The sequence below is a fragment of the Epinephelus moara genome, chromosome 18, assembly GCF_006386435.1.
Source record: "Epinephelus moara isolate mb chromosome 18, YSFRI_EMoa_1.0, whole genome shotgun sequence".
Classification (NCBI taxonomy): domain Eukaryota; kingdom Metazoa; phylum Chordata; class Actinopteri; order Perciformes; family Serranidae; genus Epinephelus; species Epinephelus moara.
The window spans coordinates 38,792,656-38,813,492 of NC_065523.1; the positions used below are offsets into that span (position 1 = coordinate 38,792,656).

A 20,837-nucleotide genomic window follows, 5' to 3' on the forward strand; every position below is an offset into this window, starting at 1 on the left:
CCAGTGCGCCCCACTTTTAAGTCAATACAACATATAAACACTTTAACTATCTGCCTTTCAACGTGCTACCTCAACTACTAATGTACAGTTTTAGCCCACTAACTATCCCTCTATTGGCAATGGTACTACTGTACTTTCAATAAAGCAATCGTACTATCAAATTCACAAACACTCTGTCTGAATACATTGCTCTTCTTAATGGGTTCAGTTGACTACTTAATCTGTAATTTCCTATGACCTGTATCCCAAACACACACCATGTGAAACTGTACGTGGGCAACTGTGCACTCAGTGGGTATGGACTAGTTAATAATATTTGGATTTTTCTTTAGTCTTACATAACAAATGCCTCTGTGAGTGATTCACAAAGTTGATGTTCCAAAATCTGGTCATGTTTTTGCTGCTTTGTTTCCTTTTCTTGCCTTTTAATGCCGTCTGAATTTACGTTCACTGGACTCTTATCCTGACTCGCTTTGAATTTATGGTGTCTTGTGAGCCCATGTGGGCTGCGTATAACTGCTTGCATAACACAATAATAAACATTCACTCATGGAAAAACTCTGTTAGTGAGGTTAGAGCAGCACTGTATTGGTCACATCCGCCACTGTACGAAATGTTGCCTCATTTGTGACACATTACAGAGGAGATGATGGCGCACACTCTGAAATCACGAGCCAATAACTCTGTTTCACATGTCTGTCTACACTGAAAACAGTTTCTGAACATCTTCACCCTGGAAGGAGATGTGATGTTAATTATCTATGCTACTTGCTACTTTACTTACTCTTTAGCTGAGGCAATATGATCATTTAAAGAACGTCCAGTAACATAAAACAAAGTGTCCCCATTCGTCCCTCATTTAACAAACCCACCTTAGTGTTGATGTACAGTCCACAGGTGCAGGAGATGAAAAGGTTGTTGATGTTCAAATTGTTCCTGCGAGACAAAAGAAGCACGTTAATGTTGAGCACTAAAAATCTGTTCGTACAAAGTTATATTCAATTACTGATTAAAGTGATCAACTCTGTCTTTGTGTAACAAATATGGAAACTATCAGCCTGTGTCAATATCTCATGTGACAGCAGTGATTTCTCAGACTCACGTGTGACAGATGGGGCAAATGATGTGCATCTCATCCATCCCCTCCACCACAGACGAGATGTACTGCTGCTCAAACTGCAGGTTCCTCTCAAGTTCTTCAATTATGGACATTTCTGGGACACAAAGAAAAAAACCCATCTTTAGTTTGACCTCAAAATCAACAGGTTCCTTGTCTTCACAGTGCAGCTGCCTTGCTCCAGGCTATCACCAGTGTTGTCAAAAAGATTATTCAACAATACATATTGACTCTGAACATTTGAAACAGCTTCAATTCTCATTTTCCACAGTATCAAGACATCAGCACCAGCTGCACTTCATCGCTCTCTCTGATCAGCCCCTTTTACACTGTCCATTCAGGGCAGGAACATCACAGCATGATGCTGCCTTGGCATTCTGTACATAAGGTACGATGAAATGGTGTCTGTATAGAAAGGACAGGCGGCTAGACGGGACCATGGGCGCCTTGGGTGTGACATTTTGGCTACGTATTACACATGCAGGCCACCGCCAGAAGATTTAGTTGATAGCAGTTAGCAGCTAACTCAAAGAAAAAACAGCAGCTGAAAATGTCCACAAAACATCCATCCATTTTCATCCGCTTATCCGGGGCCGGGTCGCATCTCCAACGGGTCTTCCAACGCGTTCCCAGGCCAGACGAGATATGAAATCCCGCCAGCGTGTTCTGGGTCTGCCCCGAGGCCTCCTACCAGTGGGACGTGCCCGAGAGGCATTCTAGTCAGACGCCCAAACTTACCCCTTTCAACATGAAGGAGTAGCGGCTCTACTCCGAGCTCCCTCCAGATGTCTGACTCCTCCCCCTATCTCTAAGGCTGAGCCCAGACACCCTACAGAGGAAACTCATTTCCACCGCTTGTATCCGCAATCTCATTGTTTCAGTCACTACCCAGAGCTCATGACCATAGGTGAGGGCTGGGACGTAGATGGACCAGGAAATTGAAAGCTTTGCTTTCCGGCTCAGCTCCCTCTTTACCACGACGCACCGGCACAGCGCCCGCATCACTGCAGAAGCCACAATGACCCGCTGATCCATCTCATGCTCCATTCTACTCTCACTCTTGAACAAGACCCTGAGATACTTGAACTCCCTCTCTTGAGGTAGTAACTCTCCCCCAACTTGGAGAGGACAATCCACCGGTTTCCGACAGAGGACCATGACCTCAGACTTGGAGGTGCTGACATTTACATTTATTTGATTTGTTTCATGTCTACAGTCGGGAGTTAAGAATGAAATGCATCATGGGAAAGACTTGTGAAGTTTGAGGAAGTGCCAAACATCACTCTGTATTAAAATCCTCCTAAACAGGAGCTGATTAGTGTGCGGACTGATTTGTTTTTGACTTTGTCTGACGTTTCTTCAGTCCAGCACCCACTCCACTGTACATTAGGATGTGTGTGTGTGTGTGTGTGTGTGTGTCTTTTATAGTGTCTTTAATACTTCACCTTGAGACATGAGCTCCTGCTGGATTTCCTCCAGTACGGCCAGTTCATCATATTCCTTCATGACACTGAACATCTGCTCAGAGATGAGAGGAGAGCAGAGCTGAGGACAGGTTTTACTGGGTTCATGACTTACTCTGAAAATGTGTTTTAACTACAGGTGGATGTGTCTCATTCTGTGTCCTCACAGCTGACAGAGACAGACAGACAGAGAGACAGGAGACCAGGACAGAGTACTGTACCGAGACACCGACCTGTGCCATCCCCTCCGGCCCCCACAGGGCGGGCAGCCTCCGCTCCTCTGACTGCAGGGCGCTCCACTCCTCCTCCATCACCTCCTGGACGATGCTGGAGGTCGCGGAGCCGGTGTCCCGGTGACTGTCCCCCATCTGCCGGTATCTCTCCAGCAGCCTGGACCGGCTGTTCTTCAGTCTGTCCACACAGCGCTGAGACAGACAGCAGACAAACAGGACAGAGTTAAACTCCGATATGCTAACAGGCTAACGTTAGCTAGCTGACGGTTATCGTTAGTTTTCGTCACCTTCCGGTAAGTTTCCTTCCATGGCGGAGTGGTTCCTTTATAAAGGGACCGGTGTCGGTGCAGAGCGTCCATCTGTCGGTGCCGTTAACGGGAGGAACTCTGAGACTGGGTCCAACAAACTGACTGAGACCTGAGGAGACTGTAAAACCAAAACATTCCAGCTTTTAACCCCGCGACCCGGAAGTTGATGTGTGCCGCCTCAGACTGCATGATGGGTATTGTAGTTCTGTCCTGCCCATTGTCCTGTAAATTATAATGAATTTTTTTTATCGAAATAAAAAAAAGTCGACTTATTACTTAATTAAAAAAAAATATATATAGTATATAAAGTATATTAAAAGAATGACAATTTTTTTTTTAGCTATTCGGCCATTATTTTGGGAAAGTTTATTTCAAAATTATGACTTATCACAAAATTATGAATAGATATCATCTCAAAATAATGACAAACTTTCTCAAAATAATTTTCTCGAATTTTTCATTAGTGCAAATTTCTTTTCAAATAACATAACTTTATCAAAAATAATAACTTAATATCCCAAAATGTTGACATAATATCTAAAAATAATGGGAAGCTCTCTCGGAATGATGATTTATCTCAAAATAACGATAAGCTTTTTTCCCCCAATGTAATAACTCTCCTCAAAATAATGACAAAATATATTAAAATAATGAGCAACTTTCTCAAAATATTGACTTAATATCCCAATGCCCTTTTTAAACTGTTTATCAAGTGTTCAGTTTTTTTCAAATAACAGAACATTCTCAAAATAATGACATAATGTTTCAAATAATGAGAAGCTTTCTCAAAAAAAAAAAAAAAAAAAAATTGACTCATTTCAAAATAATGATTAGTACCACAAAGTAATACTTACTATCTGAAAACAATGAGAAGCTTTTTCAAAACAATGACTTGGTATACTGAAATGAGAAATTCTGTCAAAATTATGATTAAATATCTCAAAATATTGACACAGTTTCTCAAAAAATGAGAAGCTTTTTCAAAAATAATGACAAATCTCAAAATAATTATTTAGTATCACAAAATAATACTTGGCATCTCAAAACAATGAGAAACTTGCTAAAAATTAAGACTTGGTATCTACAAATGAGAAATTCCGTTGATATATTACTATAGATATATCTGTATACCAAAATATTGACATGTCTCAAAATTCTCAAAAATTATCTCAAAATATTGGCACAGCATTTCAAAACAATGAGCAGCTTTCTCAAAATATTGACTTTATATCTCTAAAATATCGACATAGTAACTAAGAAAATAATGACATAGCATCCTAATACATTTTCAAAAACTTTTTATTAAGTGTTCAAATTTTTCAAATAACAGAAAATTCTCAAAATAATGATGTAATATCTCAAAATATTACATAGCATCTCAGATATTGATATAGTTTCTCAAAATAATGAGCAGCTTTTTCAAAATAAAGATTTAGTGTCACAAAATAATACTTGGCATCTTGAAACTATGAGAAACATTCTCAAATTAATAAATGAATATCTCAAAATAATTACTCAGCGTCTCAAAAATAATGAGACACTTTCTCAAAAAAATGATTTAATATCACAAAATTATAACTTATTGTCTCAAAACAATGAGAAACTTGGTACCTCAAAATGAGAAAATCTGTAAAAAACAAAACACTTTGTGTAGCAAAAATAATAAAACACTTTCTCAAAAATTAATGAATTAATATCATAAAATAATGACTTAGTTTCAAAAGCATGACGATACTTTAAAATCATGATAATAACTTAATATCTCAAAACTATGACTTGGTATCTCAAATAAGTCATTATTCTGTAACAGTAAGTCATAAATCTAAGAAAGTTTCTCATTAAACTGACTTCAGTTATTTTATTTCATCACACTGGACACACACAATTACACCTGAGATCCATCTTGTTGCCAAAACTACCTGAAAATATCCAAAACTACTTTTATTTAAAGTCTCAACAGTGACATCTGGTGGTGAGATTGTGTCACTGCACAGAAGGACACTAAGGTTTACAGGGACATTTTATTTTTTCTCAGTGTACAAGATGGATTTTGTGACAGTCATTTGTGTTTTCAGTGAGTAACAATAAAGTTATTCTCAAATGGAAACTGAAAACTTCACCTTTAGGGTGTGTTCAGTCAGATTTTACTTTACTCAGTTTATTTTTAAACACATTAAATCTTTTCACAGTGAAGATGAACTCGCCATCGGGTTCCTACAGTGTCCTACAGAAAGTTATATAAGTTTATGGAGCTGTGTCTCTGCCCCGGGGCATGCTGGGAGAAGCCTGGGGCTCAAGTCAACACATGTAAAGAATGAAAAGCCTTTTTACAATAAGCCTTGATTAAGTGTAAATAGTCCCAACATGGGTCTGCAGCAGCTCCTGGCTCTGGATCTGCATGTGAATGGGAGGCAGCTAATGCGTAAACACTCCTTATCACAACAGCTTTATGCAGAGGAGCTGCTGCTAAATCTTTATCTGCTCTGCTGCTGACAGTCCCGCTGCTTGTGAAGACGAGCTAAACGTTAGTTAGAGGACTTTAAGGCTCGCCAAGTGTTTATGCGCTCTGGTGCAGGCCCGAGGAGAGGCTTACTGGAGGTTTCTGTGGGAAGGAGAGGGGAGCCAGACAGGCGACAGTCAGCGTTGCCTTGGCCTCGAGGCAGAGGCAGGGAGCGAGCAGGCGAGCCAATGAGAAGGAGACATCCACTCTGTCCTGCCCGGCTTGGCTCAGCTCGGCGCGCCCTGTAATTAGGAGCTCTAGTTGGGTTGGGCGCCGCCACGGTGGACAGCCCGGCTGCTGCGTCAAGGGAGTTTGGGAACGCCAGCTCCAGACCGTGAGGATATCTGCACACTGCTGCTTCCACAGTCAGGAGCGGGGACCAGAAACACAAAACTCTGAACATGAACGGGCAGTCCTCACCTGTCTTCGAGGAGAAGAAGCCACCCCTCCCCATGGCCGGGGGCTCCATCTCGGCCACCAAGGATTCCCCGACCCTGCCGGAGTCCTCGTCCACAGACATGGGCTTCTACAGCGGCCAGAGCGCGCTCCACGGCTCCCAGGATTTCTACCCGGCGCAGCAGCCGTACTCCGCCCAGCACATGAACCCGTACGCGTACCACCACTACAACATACACGGGATGGGTCCCGGAGGGGGCTACCCTGTTGGCAAGGCAGAGTACCCGTACCCCCCCTCGGCGTACAGAGAGCACGGCGCGTTCAGCAGGGAGGCGCAGGCAGCGCTGCAGGACGGGGGTAAGCTGAGTCTGAAACTTTAGCGGAGTGTCTGAGTCATGAGCAGATATTTGTGTTGGATCGTTTTAATGAAGAGCTGCTGTCACACACAGCTCTGTGAAACATCTCTCAAGCTTTGTCCAACAGCATGAAAAGCCACACTGACCACGCGAGGCTGATGTGTGGCGAGTGCTCACGTCTGGCCATAAAAACCAAGTAATTGCGCACGAGCTTTACGCACGAAGAAAACGTTTTCACCGCGTCCAGAACTATTTACATTGCCTTTTAGACACACTGTGGAGCAGTGCTGTGGTGCTCTGTTACACCTCCAAACCTCCATCATTAGAAGATGATTAGAGGAGTCATTATTACAGTGTGCTGATGGTGTCAAGTGACTACAGGAGTAAGGGACACACCATCAGTGTCCTCCTGATTACTAAAAACATGTCCCACAGGGTTGATATAAGTGAAACCGTATACCGCGATATTAAATCTGATATCATACCGTGTATTAGTGCTCATCTATAATACTGAAAATAAACTGGACGGAGAATCTCACCTGCGATTACACTTCTCTTTCCTCCTCCACCGCCTGTCAGACTTTTTACACACACTTAAAATGGTTTCACCCTTTTGATTTAATTCCTTCAAGGGTTTTTGTAACTAACATTAAGAATAATAATTGTTTAATAACATACACCATATTTTCTGAGACGTTATTGTACTGTTAAATCTCGAAAGCTTACATCATTGATACATTATTAGAATAGTTTTTTCAGCTTTAATACGCCCCTTTATTCAGGTGAATGATGTGTAGATGCATAAGCAACATCTAATAGTATTCATTTACATTTTTAAATCTTTAGTACACCAGTGTTGGAGGTTAATAACTCACAGTTTGCACTGTAAAGCACGGATACTCAACTTGCTTTGCCCAGGGGGCCACTTTTGTAAAACTGTCAGGAGGCCAGAGGCCAGATAATAAACACACTTAACTAATATTTGTCAAATAAATCAAATAAAATTTGAAATTAAGGCAAATTCATCTTTTTATGTTTTGTTGAATTGCCTGTTTTCAATCTTCCAGCATGAGGTGTCCTAACTCATCTTTGCCAAGAGGCAAATCCAGACGAGCAGCTCCGGGCAGGTCTGGTGTTCACACAGGGGCGTTTCTAGGATTTGAGGAGTTCAGGGCTCAGCTCAGGCCTCTGTGGGGGGGGGGGGTCTGTGGGATCTTCTACTTTTTTTGTAGTGATCTTAAGTGCTACATCGTGGGCAACTGGACTTGCTCGAGTTTCTTGAAGATGTTTCACCCCTCATACAAGAAGCTAGATAGAGAAGAGAAGATATTTTATTTACTATATTTGGTGTTTTTAAATGCATTTGGCACCTTGTTTACACTTAAAGTGCATTTAAATACATTTATTTTCATTGTAAATTAGAAAATGGTTGGCAGGGTCCAGATTTTGCCCGTGGGCCACAAGTTGAGTATCACTGCTGTAAAGCTTTATGACAAACAGGGATTCTGGCCTCCTCAGAAAGTAAATATTGGGTGTTAGATGCAGTTCGTACTGCCAGGTGAAGTTCTCTCTCTTCCTCCTGAAAATAAGCCACAAGTTGAATCTTTATATTGGCTGTTAGAAGAACTCACAAACTAACTCAGTCAGTCATTCAAGGTGAGCGGAGCAGCTTCTGCCAGGATGCAAGAATGCAGGTGAATTTTTAGGAAATGTAAATTGTGTTTTAGTTCACCAACTTCGCCCAGAAGAAAAAACTGTGAGTCATAGTTTATTGAAAAGTAGAGGAGGAGGCGTCTGTGGGTGAGAAGTAGAGATGTACCGATACCACTTTTTCTTTCCTGACACCGTTTCCGATCCCTAAACCTTAGGTATCTGCCGATACCGAGTACCGATCCGATACCAGCGCGTAAAATAAAAATGGATGGGATATGAATTGCTGTATGTCTCAACTCCTAAAATATTAAGAAATAAATACATAATAGTAGAATGAATGCCATAAAACATTTTGTTTGCCTGTAGCGTGCATATGCGTAATGACATGAGGCATTACATGGTATCGGATTGTCTACCCGATACCGCATTTTAGGCAGTATTGGAGGCATTTCTGATACTGGTATCGGTATCGGTACAACTCTAGTGAGAAGGAAACACGAGATCATTCCTGGCGAGGTAATTTTTTTTAAGTTGAAGAAAAAATCCTGGAGTTGAAAAAGCCTCCTTTTTGTCACTCTTGTCGTGCATTGTGGTTAGCTTGTGCAAACGGTTTATTTAAGTTCAGTGATTTTGATGTTATTATCCATATATTTGTATCTCTCTGATGTGTCCATGGACTGTTATAATTTCTGTTTTTACAGCTTCTGGTTGTGATAAATGGTGTGTTTGGTGATTTTTAAAGAAAACATGCCCTTCAAACTCAAATTTTGCACCAAAATTTTAAAATGGCTAAAATCTGGAAAATCGCCAAAATCTATAATCATGTTTTCTTTAAAAATCTGCAGTAAAATAAATATAAAATACAACCATTTTGTAACGTTCCCTTTCTTAAATGTTTCTGTCCTCATGGGAGTAGAGGAAAACTCAGCTAGCTGCTAGGCTAATTTATTCAATGTAAAATGTCATAGGATTATGCTAACAACATTAGCATGTTGTATTTGTGGGGAAAGTGTGTAGAGTATAAAGCAGCTGTTTTGTTTGTGAATCTTTTGAGTTACAATAGACCCAAATTTTGTACGTTTGTTTAATACTGACACTGTCAAAACATGTTTTAGGTGTGTTTTATTAAATCAGACTTTACTGCACTTCACAGAAATTCAACACAGCGGCAAAGAAACAGCGGTGGAGGTTGGAATCATGTTTCCTTTAAAAATCTGCAGTCAAATAAATACAAAATACAACAATTTAAACTTGTTTGCCCCTGTACTAAGCCAAAAATAAAAACATGAATCCCTCCCCAATGCTTAAAAATATTTGACATGCTTCCCTCTTTTAACACCACCCCTCCCCCCTCATAAATAACAAACAGTCCATAATGTATTCAGTATTTTTCTCTTAATTTTAGCAACCCGACGGCCAGTTTACACTCTGCTTTTTAAACATTTAAATTCTACCAAATTATATGATAAAAAAAACACAAGCAGTATAATCATGAGAGTCAGGAAAAGCAAGTTTAACGGAGGTTTATCTTTTGTTTTCCTGGTTGTTATTCACTGTAAACAGAAGCTCGCCTCATCTAGCTGTCTGTCAGCTTTTATTTTTATAGGTCAACAGAGATCAGTCTAAAGGTCACTGGATTGAAGGCACAGTGACTTTTCAGCTTCACCTACATTAGGAATGAAGAAGTAATTAAAGAACACTCAGCTGGTTTATGTGTACTACATAAATAAAGTGATGGCAGAATAACTCAGATCCTGCCGTGATATCATAGACAACACTTGGAGCAACAAACACGAGCTCGGCTGTGCGTCCCCCCTCAGCCACACTGTGTCTTCAAAAGCTTTTTCTTCGGGCTCTTCTTGGAGCCTGGAAGATGTTTCTGTGTGAACTCGACAGACTGGTGTTGTGTTTGTGACATTCCAGTTGGGAGTTGACTCCTGGAAATGGCCCCAGGGGACTTTGGCCCACAGCCACGCACATCAGGTGTCACGACATGTCAGTCAGCCTTGGCCTTTGAATCATCCAGTGAGGACGGCTCCTTATCGTGTGAGGCCCGAGGCTACGCCCAAACAAACACATCACAAACAAATACATAAACAGGTGACAAGTGAAATGAATGGCCTGATGCCTAACTGATCATACAAAGTAAACAACTGATAATAAATACATGTTTCAAACAACATAGTTAGTTAAATAATGCGGTAAATTAATTAAATAAGTAGATGAAAAACCTACAGGGATAACAAATGGCACAGGGGCGCAGCCAGAACTTTAAAAAATACTGAGGTCATGAGTCAAAGCCTATCAAATGAACCCACACAAATATATTTTAAACTTTTCATATTTTATTTATTGAAGTAATTGCTGTAGTGATTTAACTGGATTCTTTCTTTTTATTTTGGTCCAATTTAAATATATTGAGTAAAAAACTGTGGACTGAGCCTTTAAAACAAATGCAGAGTGTAAACTGGCCGTCAGGTTGCTAAAATTCAGACATAAAAATACTGAATACATTAGGGACTGTTCGTTACTTATGAGGGGGGAGGGGGTGGTGAAAAAATGGGTAGGCATGTCAAATAATTTTATAAGCACTGGGATGGGGCTTTAAAGAAAATAAAGAAAACACACCTTCAAAACCCCGACTGCTGTTTCTTTGCCACCGTGTTGAGTTTCTTTTGAAGTTTGATTCAATAAAACACACCTAAAACATGTCTTAACAGTGTCAGTATTAAACAAACGTACAAAATGTGGGTCCATTATAATTTAAAAGTTTCACAGACAAAACCATTCCTTTATACTCGACACGTTTTCCCCACAAATACAACATGCTAATGTTGTTAGCATAATCCTATGACATTTTACATTGCATAAATTAGCCCAGCAGCTAGCTGAGTTTTCCTCTACTCAAATGAAGATTGAAAAAACAGCAACATTTAACAAAGTGAACGTTACTTTGGCTTAGGAGAGGGGCATACAAAATTTAAATGGTTGTATTTTTAGGACATGTTTTCCTTAAAAATCACCAAATTACATCATTTATCGCAGCCTGAAACTGTAAAACCACAAATTATTGTTGGATTTTCAAATTTCTGACGGTCCTTGGACACATCGTGCAAGATGGACGCTTCCATCAGGAATAGAAACCATAAACAAATCTGAGCTTAAAATACTGATATTTCATCAAAAGCACTGAACTTGATTATACTGTTTGCACGACAAGAGTGAAAAACTGAGTCACCGTTGTTGAGACTCAGAAAAAGTTTATGAAAAGGCGCCGGGCTGTGGACTTTTTCTCTTGGAGGCCCAAAACTGAAACTTAGTGGTGGGCCGCAGGCTTCAAGCAAACACATAATGTGTTGTATCATACTGTTAGTATGTTAAATGGTACCAGCATCCCTTTTGTGCTAATGTCCATTTTTTTCTTACCTCACTCTCAGCAAACTGTCTTTCTGTGCAAAGTGTCGCTCTGCTCGTGGCGCTCAGATCATGAACAATAATATTTAGGGGTCTTATCAATTTAAAGAACATTAAAAAACAAAGCATAAGCGGCCATGGAAATTATAATGTTTTTAAAATTACTTTTTCTGCTGTATGACGCACATTTTAGTCAACAAAATGTTAAAACATTTTTGCAATCACTGGGCGGCACATTTTCAGAATTTAAGAATCACTTCAGGTCTACAACACTGACAAATAAAAAATAAAATGTTAAAAAGAAACCGTTACTTATTTCCATATAGTTTTTCTTCAAAGCCACAGGGAGCTGCTGAAGAGCAGCAGGTTGCCGTATTTATTTTTAAACGTTGTTTCCATCTTAACCCTTTGAAACCTGGAGCGACATCACTTTTCTTGTGCTGCTTTCAGATGCCTTTAGCAAGTATTCAAACCTTTAAACCCTGAGCTAATTGGTGCAATCTCCTAAAAAATGGACATATTTAGATTTAAAAAAAAAAAAAGCTAGGCAAGAACCATATTAATAATTATCATTATTATATATCTAAAGTTATGCTACAGATTTATGGCACTTTTTAAGCTCTTCATCCAGGTAATTTCCTTGTTTGTTTGTATTTTAACACATTTTCTTGCTCTTAATTTTGTCGTTGAGCTAAGTTTTTGGGTAATTTCATGTGCAGCCTATTGCCTTCTTACCACGTTTCTGAAAGAAAGAAGGCCTATTTGCTGTCAGGTTTCAAAGGGTTAATGTGATGAAAACATACGTGTTGATCAAATGTAAACAAATGTATCTGAGTGAGTTTGTCTGTCTGACTGAAAGAAGACAAAAAAGAAATCTGATACAAGAATAACAGCCTGAACGAGGAGAGCTGTATACAAGCAGCCCTCCAGGCTACATGAAAAGCACCTATAAATCTCTGTCTCCCTCCCCGGCTGTGGGAGACACTCAGACCAAAATTATAAGTTCAGAGTGCTGGCGGAATTTCTTTGAAATTTCGGGGTTGTAGCGGCCGTGGCTATTTTTGTTTTCCTCTGCACAGACTGCCCTGTGGAGACCTAATGCAAGTTCAGTTCATTTAACTGGAAGACTTGTGTTTAAAAATCTCACACAGACTGTTACGTTTTATAGGATCAGAGAAGAAGTTGAGAGTGCCATTAACAGGAGTGTCTCAGAAAACATTTATAACTTCTTACTGTCTCCTCCCACAGTGAAAGAGGAGCCAGACGTGGAGGTTCGGATGGTCAACGGGAAGCCCAAGAAGGTGCGCAAGCCCCGGACCATTTATTCCAGCTACCAGCTGGCAGTCCTGCAGAGGAGGTTCCAGTCGGCGCAGTACCTGGCGCTGCCGGAGCGGGCCGAGCTGGCCGCGCAGCTGGGACTCACACAGACACAGGTGAGGCTGCAGGGAACAAACACCAACCAGAGCGGCTCAGTTTAGTTCAGGAACAATCAGAGAGGGCTACAGTTTATGAAACAAATCTGAAATAGCTGGGATCACATACCTGCATACAGCCACCTGGTGCCCATTTGCCAGCTGGTGTGAACAGTTAATCAGCTGTCATTTGACCAGTCCTTCTACAAAATCTTGGGCAAGGGGTCGCAGGGGGCGCTGGAGCTCGAGAAACATCCCCTTGCAGAGCTGGAGACATGCCTTTTTAGATGTGCGCGTGCACAAGTTTCAGAGCCACTGTTTTATGTTGTATGCACGGAGATTGCTAAATATGCATTTACGATCTTTGTTAAAAAACATAACGTTAGTTGACATATTATTGAATTAAAAACTGATAGTATTTGACTGACAGGGGATTGTGGGCCTCTGATTGGCCTCATTAAAAAATGACTGACAGATACCCTGCCCTCTTAAGCTTGCATATGCGTACATCTTAAACGGTGGCTCTCCGGCTCTGCAGGTGGATGATGTTGCCCATCCCAGCTGACACTGGGTGAGAGGTGGGGTTCACCCTGGACAGGTCACCAGACTATCACAGGGCTGACACATAGAGACAGACAACCATTCACACTCAAATTCACACCTACGGACAATTTAGAGTCACCAATTAACCTGCATGTCTTTGGACTGTGGGAGGAAGCTGGAGCACCTGGAGGAAACCCACGCTGACACAGGGAGAACATGTAAACTCCACCACCCCAGGGTATGAACCTCCCATCCTGGGTTCAAACCAGGAACCCTCTTGCTGTGAGGCAAGTCTTTCAATCAATTTGGAAGTTAGGCGCCTTTTTGCGATAAGCCACACCCACTGGCCCCCTTTTGCCAACTGGCATCAACACAAACACACACCTTCACACTGATACTCAATCTCCATGCCAAATATCAGTGTCCTAGGGCAAAAACTGTGACCTGCCAAAATGTCAGAGTTCCTCAGCTGAGGGTTAAAAAGAAAAAAACGATGCAATGAAGATGAAAGCAGAAATTTTAGATGAAGTGTGTCTGTAAACAGTTGAACATTTAAGGGCACTGTTTAAGACCAACAAACAACAAAACAGGTTGTTGTCTTTTGAGTCATTGCTGTGTTTCCTGCAGCTTTTTAATTCAATTCAATTCAATAGAACTTTATTTATCCCAAAGGAAATTATTGTGCCAGAGAATGCTTCAATTACAGTAACACAAAATGCAGTAACAACAATTAACATTCAGAAACCAGTAACAACCAGAACAACCAGTGGGTTCCCTGGGTCAGGGTCACACACTGGGCGAAGTTTGTGAAACAACAGAGTTTTAAATATCAGTCAAAAATATTCTAAATATACAAGATATAAAGTAAAACAGTGCATAACAGAGTAACAGAGGAGTAAGACAAGTTACTAAAAATGAACTAAAATGGTGGAAACATGCAGACAGTGAGGCTTAGGCACCAAAAGTGGTGTTTTGTAGCCACCTGTTGCTTTTTTTGCAGCGGAGATTGTGCCGGGTATTTCAAGCCAAAACATGACAAACTTTTCCAACCCGTAATCAAGTTGTTTTTGTGCCTAAACATGACCACGTTAACTTATGACGTGCAAATGTAACATAGTACTGGTTTGCAGAAAACGCCAACATTGTTTCTGGTGATTGGGTTGATAATTGAGTATTAAGAAGCTGAAGAGGAGGTGAAAAGGTCCAAAATAGGGCACAATGTTTCAGTGACGAAAACCATGACGAAAATATTTAGTCAACAACCTCGTTTCCATAATGAAAATGAGACTGACTCAAACATTTAGAATTTTGTCGACTGAAATGTTTTGAATTTCCCTTGACTAAAACTATGAAGGATCAAAATGACTAAAATGTGACTAAAACTAATACACATTTTCATCTCAAGTCTAAGACTAAATCTAAAGTTGCTGTCAAAATTAATATTAGAAGCTAGAGGTTATACTAAAATATAATTTGCAAGATCTATTTTGACAGCAGCATAATAAAATATACTGAAATACTTGATTTGATTTGATTTGCCTTTAGTGTCAGAAAAAAAATCTGAAATTTGTCTTGCGTTCAAGAACTATTTTATATACATCGACATAAATACAAAACAACATTTAACCAAACAGCACAGTAACACAACACACACTACAAATCACAGCAGATATTACGAAAAGTGGATGCAGTGCAACATATTACTCAAGCAGACAACTTAGAAGCCATATTCTGAATTTTTTTTTTTTTTTTTGATAAACGAATGAGTTCCTCAACCTGTTCAGTCGAGCCTGTGGGACTCTGAATCTTATGTGCAAAGCTGATATGCTAAAAAATAACGTGGGAGTGATTGGACGTAATATTACCAACCAGAGACAACATTCTTTTAGTGTATGCAGTAAATACAATGGTAAACAATACCATACAAGGTTGCTAAGCTAACATGTAACAGATTAAGAATAAAATACAACAGAATACAGTGCCATAAAATACAGTCCTATATAAAGACATTTATCAGGATGTTTGACGTTGCCCTGTGAGTTGTTACTGTGGTGTCAGTCTGGTATACACAGTCATACTCCTCTCGTCCCATTGATTTACTACCGCAAGAATTATCTCCGCTTCGGTGATAAAAGACAAAACTTGCAGCGCAGGTTGTTACATCTGCCGTAAATCATTGCTCAGTAATTTCCTTCAGCTGCAAGCGTTAAGAAAACAAAGATAAAAGCCGTCCCATTCAAGCTGAAACAGTCGTGTCATTTGGTTTGATGCTCCAGTGAATTTAATATGTAAATAACAGCACTGTGGTAGCTCTTACTGTGTCATTATATAACATTTAAAGGAGCCTCAAATAATCTATGACATCACCTCTGCTGGCCAATTACAGTTCTTAGATAGTGTCTTGTGTTATATGGACATTATATACGGTGTTTCCCCTACCATTATATTAGGGCGGCGCCCCAACCCCCCCATTGGCACCCCCTGCCCCCTCTTGAAGGTCAAGTTAATTTTATTTAATTTTATTTTCTGTTTAGCTCCAGATCACAACAGAAGTCCTTTAAGGTTACCCTTCCTATAGAACAGGTCTATACCTTGTCCTTTTATTAAACAAACTAAAGAGCCTTATGATATTTATCTTATTTACCCGACGGCATGTCATTTCTGTCTCTACGTGGTCATGCATTTACAATTCTCATCTGCTCTCTGTATCGTGCACGGCGGAGGTCCACCTCAATATGCACACACACACACAAACACATGCACACACACACACACACGCACACACACACACACGCACACACACACACACACGCACACACACACACACAGGTGAGCACACGCCTTCACATCAACCACCTGAAAAGTAGACAAAAATAGTTTTAATAGTTTAGTAGTAAAATAGTTTTAGTTTTAGCTCTCTGTTTGGTCTCCACCAGCTCCTAAGGAAAATATCTGTCTGTCTAGCTGCTAAATCTTTCACTGTGTTCACCACATAGTTTCAGACTTTGCCTGCCTGCTGTTTTGTGCTCAGCAGGTCATGTACAGTCCCAATCACACAGGTTGTGAAATTCAAACATCAGACACCTGATGCCAAAAGTCACCTTTCGCAGTATGATATGTGGCAGGGCGGCGTCAGTTGGTAACACGGCAGGACGGAACCTTTTGCATGTTATGATATGCCGCTGGTTGGCTGGATGGCATCTGCCACAGCTTTTGTCGCCTAACCATGTGCAATTTGAGAATAAATTAGTAAAAAGTACAAGAAAAATACCAGATTTGAAGAAAAGGTAAATAAAAAAGAAAAATACCTGAAAATTGGCAAAAAAGTAAAAGTACAAACCTACCAAGGAAAAGACATGGGGGAAAAAGTGCCTAAAAATAATAATAATCTGCAACATAACTTTTATTAAATAGTTATGATGATTCTAAATATAGTTCCCTAGCTTACTTTCAATTATTATTATTTTTTATATGATTATTATTTTCTAAATCTTCTATTTTTTATGCAATTTCTTGACGAGTTGCTTACATGCTTTTTTCAATGTTTTAGAAAAAAATGAAACCAATTTGCTCAAAAGGTTCAAAGGTTTAAATCCTTGTGAAAGCAAAAGAAAAGTGATGTCGGTCCAAGTTTCAAAGGGTTAAGGGCCTTTACAGGTTGATTTCACATGTTAGAGCAGCTCAAAGGTGATCAGTTGCGTCGCTGTGTTAGTGATTCACTGCTGGTCAGTCAGATGGCACCTGGATGTTGTCAGGTTGTAACGCTGCCGTTAATGACTTAATCTAAGGAGCAGGAAAGTCTCTATAGGGCCGACGGGAGTGGTGGTGGATAGGTCAAACAAACCTAGGACTTTCACCTTGGAGGCCAGTGTTTGCTTTCTGTAGAGCCAAAACATGTTTTTTCCTAAACTTAACATCATGCTTTTGTTGCCTAGACCTAGCGTTTTGCTTTTGTTGACTTCCTGGCGAACCTGGCGTTACTGAACCCGGAACGTCAGCTGCACCTAATATGTAGGAGTGAGAGTCCTCTGACAAAGCGACAACATGTTATGACTTGGTATAAGAATGCGTTGGGAGAGCCAACTATAACTCAGCCTTCAGGAAGTTGGAGGAGACCAAAGCGGAGCTAGCACAAGAGTGAATATTGTAAATGAAATTAGTATTGCTTTAGATTTTTAGGTTCTTTAACCTCTTTCGGTTACCTCAACGTTTGATGCTCTTTCTTCCAGGTCAAAATCTGGTTCCAGAACCGTCGCTCCAAGTTTAAGAAGCTCTACAAGAACGGAGAGTTTCCACTCGGGGAGATTCCTCTTGAACACAGTCCAGACGCCAGCGACTCCATGGCCTGCAACTCTCCTCCATCCCCTGCTGTGTGGGACAACAATAGCAGCAACAGTAACAACAACAACAACAACAACAACAACAACAACAACAACAACAGCAGCAGCAGCATCAAGAGTAATGCAGTGATGGATCCCACCAGCAGGGGGCAGGGTCCCTATCAGCCGCCTGTGGATTCCTCGCCCGCCTGCATGGGAGAGTACACACACCAGGACTGGTACCAACAGCAGGGTGCACATTTAGGTCTGCAACAGCCCGGCCCGACGCACCACACACCATCAGCCGCACCATCAGCCACACAGAGTCTGGGAGCCGTCTACTGACGCTGGACTCAGTTTGACTGGAGCCCTGCGCTTTAACACGGGGGATTTCTTTTTTTGGATGACTCGGAGCGCTGCTGTGACCTGGGAACACCTGACAGTGATCATCAGACACGAGTCATGACTGTAAAACCAGACACACATGTTGTTAAACAGGCTTTTCGATAGTAAACGTGGATTGAAAACAAGTGCTGGCCTCAGCTGCCCCACTCTCCTCCGCTCTGAAGTTTATGATCTCAAAACACGGAGGTTAAAACAGAGATTAGGGTGATTGATGTGGCTTTTTTTTCAGTGCTGAGACTGGTACAGATTTTTTTATTTGAAATCAGTGACAACACATAATATTTTGTATATTTAATATTTTTAAAATTACCATATTTATGCCATTTGTTTCAGTTTTGCATTGATTTAGTCCCTTAGTTTTTTTTCTTCTGGAATCGGCCTCTGACAACACTTTCCCTTGAGAACTGAATACTACTGAAACTTTCCAGCAAACTACAGTCCACCACACACCAGCACAGCAAACTTTTTTTTTTTTTTAAATAGGAAACTGGACTGTTTGTTGTAGCTGTGATTGGACACCGTGTTAAAAGGCTGATAACCTTTTAAAATAAAACAATATCAGGCAAACACAGAAGACAAACTGTAGAGACACTGAAATGATCTGTGAGAGGGTGTTTTAATTTACGAACTCAATTTAAACTATTTTTGTTTCTTATAAAACCCTCCTGCAGCAGATTAAAGTAAAACTTTTCTTATGAGGATTTGCCTCTAGTGATGTCACTCAAGACAGTTGGGTCTAAAGACAATACGTTTGTAAATTAAAATCTGGTGGTGAGGAGGTAGAAAGACGTGAGTTCAGTAGCTACGTCTGTAGCCTGCTCTTCATCCCTGCTTGAGGCTACATTAGCCGCCACTAGCTTAACACACCTATATCGCTAAGTGAACTGTTGGCAGTCAAGTTGCATTGTGGGTAATGTAGGCACCAGGTGTTTTGTTTTTTTTTGACAAGAAAGACCAGTGCATGGAATAAAAAAAGATGATCTCTATGGTTCTGCTGCATTGATTTGGATTTCTTTAACTTTAATCACGGTTCTATCTGGAACAGGATAGGACCCGTTTATTCCTATGAAAGTTGCTCAGTGGCGCATGAAGCCAAAATGGTTTAACTGCAGCGTATACAATAACCTGGATGATCCAGGGATTTTTGGCACTACTTCCCCACTGTGTGGCCTACAGAGCATGTTCACTGGGGACTTACGACAGCCGAGCATGGCTGAGCACGACCAAATGTCTAACTTCTGGTTTAGTGCTCCGCTAACTTGAATCTTTTGGCTCTTCCAGACTTTCCAAATGTTATCCGACCCGGGAACTGCCCATTGGTCCGACAGCCCATTGTTCCGACCATATTAAACCCATTGTTCCGAAGTCCGTTCCGAAACCATCATGATGCCCTGTGGTTAAGGCCTGGTTAGGTTTAGGCACAAAAACCACTTGGTTAGGGTTAGGGTCAGGAAAAGATCATGGTGTGGGTTAAAATGAAAAAGAAAGTGAAAAACACATAAGCTGTGAGCCTGCTTCGCCTCAAGCCTTTCCCAGCTGACCCAGAGCCAGTCACAGCGCACCATCAAGGTAGAAATAAGCCCGCTGGGAGCCGTTCAGCACTGCGGACAGTCGGACTAATGGGCTGTCGGACCCATCCGACCCAGAGGATCAAATCCTGATGGTGAAACAAGTCATTTCATGGGGGGTTGTGACGCTAAAAAATGTATCCACAGATTTACACATGCCTCTTTTCCCAATGTACGTCCATGGGAAAATCAAAGACATAATGCTATGAGCTCTGGAAGTTCCACTGTTTGGCTACTATGAAAACTGGCTTCAAAGACTGGCGCATGTCCTCGGGGCCGGGACTACACGCCTTTGCAACAGTACTTGAGTTTACTGAGCATGGATGTGGTGTATTTACTGCTTCCAATGTCCTAAGGTGTTCAGACACTTCATCAATGTTCAGCAAAGGCCGAAATGTTTTCGAGTATTCCTCAGTCCAGCCTGCGTCCTTACATTGATAACACGATATGTACGAATTGGGTGCATTGCTTTTCATAGAAAAACAGCCAGAATAATACATCATAATGCTGCGTCTTTTATTAGACCCTCCTTGCTTGATAAAAGCTCACATTTCTCAGACTCCTTGTTTTCTTTTCAATGCAGACTTTCTGTTTTCATTTTGAAATCTTCAACCCTAAACCAAGATAACCCTGGTGACATCGCTATGACATCATCAGGGCCACAGAAGACATTTTACGCCTGTTCTCACAGGCTGAGTTGTACTCATCTCCTTCATGATCAGTAAAATGATCCCCATGGGTAAAAACTGTTTGAACTTCTCTTAAAAACTATCAAGAGTAAAAACGATAGTGAGTTGGTGCTAAAACGTTTGAAAAATAAAGTTGTAAATATTCTATTCACACGAGCTGTACTCAGGTTTTTATTTATAGTGTCAACTGTAGAACAAAAGTGGCACAACAGTTTGTGCCTTTTTCATGAAATGAGTAAAAATAAAATGTTTAGATTTGAATTTGTGTTTTTTTTTCAGCATGTTAACGTGTGAATGCAGCACACACACTCACACACAAAGGCGTTGAAAGTGTGCTGACGGTGCTTCACTGGTGTGTCTGTCAGAGTGAGTCAGACAACAGATACAGGTTGCACCCATCTATATATCACACACACACACACACACACACACACACACACACACACACACACAGACTGAGA

At 40.8% G+C, this 20,837-nt stretch overlaps 3 protein-coding genes across 3 annotated transcripts in view; 2 read left to right on the forward strand and 1 right to left on the reverse strand.

Annotated features, from left to right (window-relative positions):
* rpain (RPA interacting protein) overlaps positions 1–3,291 on the reverse strand; it is a 4,854-nt gene extending 1,563 nt beyond the window's left edge. The window contains exons 1-5 of the mRNA XM_050069387.1: positions 3,101–3,291; positions 2,814–3,005; positions 2,563–2,635; positions 1,103–1,214; positions 873–936 (exon numbers count right to left, since the gene is read on the reverse strand). Of these exons, the coding sequence (XP_049925344.1) occupies positions 873–936; positions 1,103–1,214; positions 2,563–2,635; positions 2,814–3,005; positions 3,101–3,172 (513 nt within the window). The 5' untranslated portion in view covers positions 3,173–3,291. The remainder of the gene's footprint in view (positions 1–872; positions 937–1,102; positions 1,215–2,562; positions 2,636–2,813; positions 3,006–3,100) is intronic.
* LOC126405581 (dual specificity protein phosphatase 3-like) overlaps positions 1–20,837 on the forward strand; it is a 608,181-nt gene that overhangs the window by 299,712 nt on the left and 287,632 nt on the right. The window lies entirely within an intron of this gene.
* Positions 5,786–19,108, forward strand: LOC126405572 (homeobox protein Dlx3b-like). The gene is made up of 3 exons (XM_050069379.1): positions 5,786–6,374; positions 12,689–12,873; positions 17,625–19,108. The coding sequence occupies exons 1-3, from the start codon at positions 6,023–6,025 to the stop codon at positions 18,057–18,059; spliced, it is 972 nt and encodes a 323-aa protein (XP_049925336.1). The 5' UTR covers positions 5,786–6,022; the 3' UTR covers positions 18,060–19,108.

Coding starts and splice junctions, on each gene's coding strand:
- LOC126405572 (XM_050069379.1), top strand. CDS start 6,023: ATGAACGGGCAGTCCTCACCTGTCTTCGAGGAGAAGAAGCCACCCCTC. Junction 6,375..12,688: donor GGCAGCGCTGCAGGACGGGG/GTAAGCTGAGTC, acceptor CTCCTCCCACAG/TGAAAGAGGAGCCAGACGTG. Junction 12,874..17,624: donor TGGGACTCACACAGACACAG/GTGAGGCTGCAG, acceptor TCTTTCTTCCAG/GTCAAAATCTGGTTCCAGAA.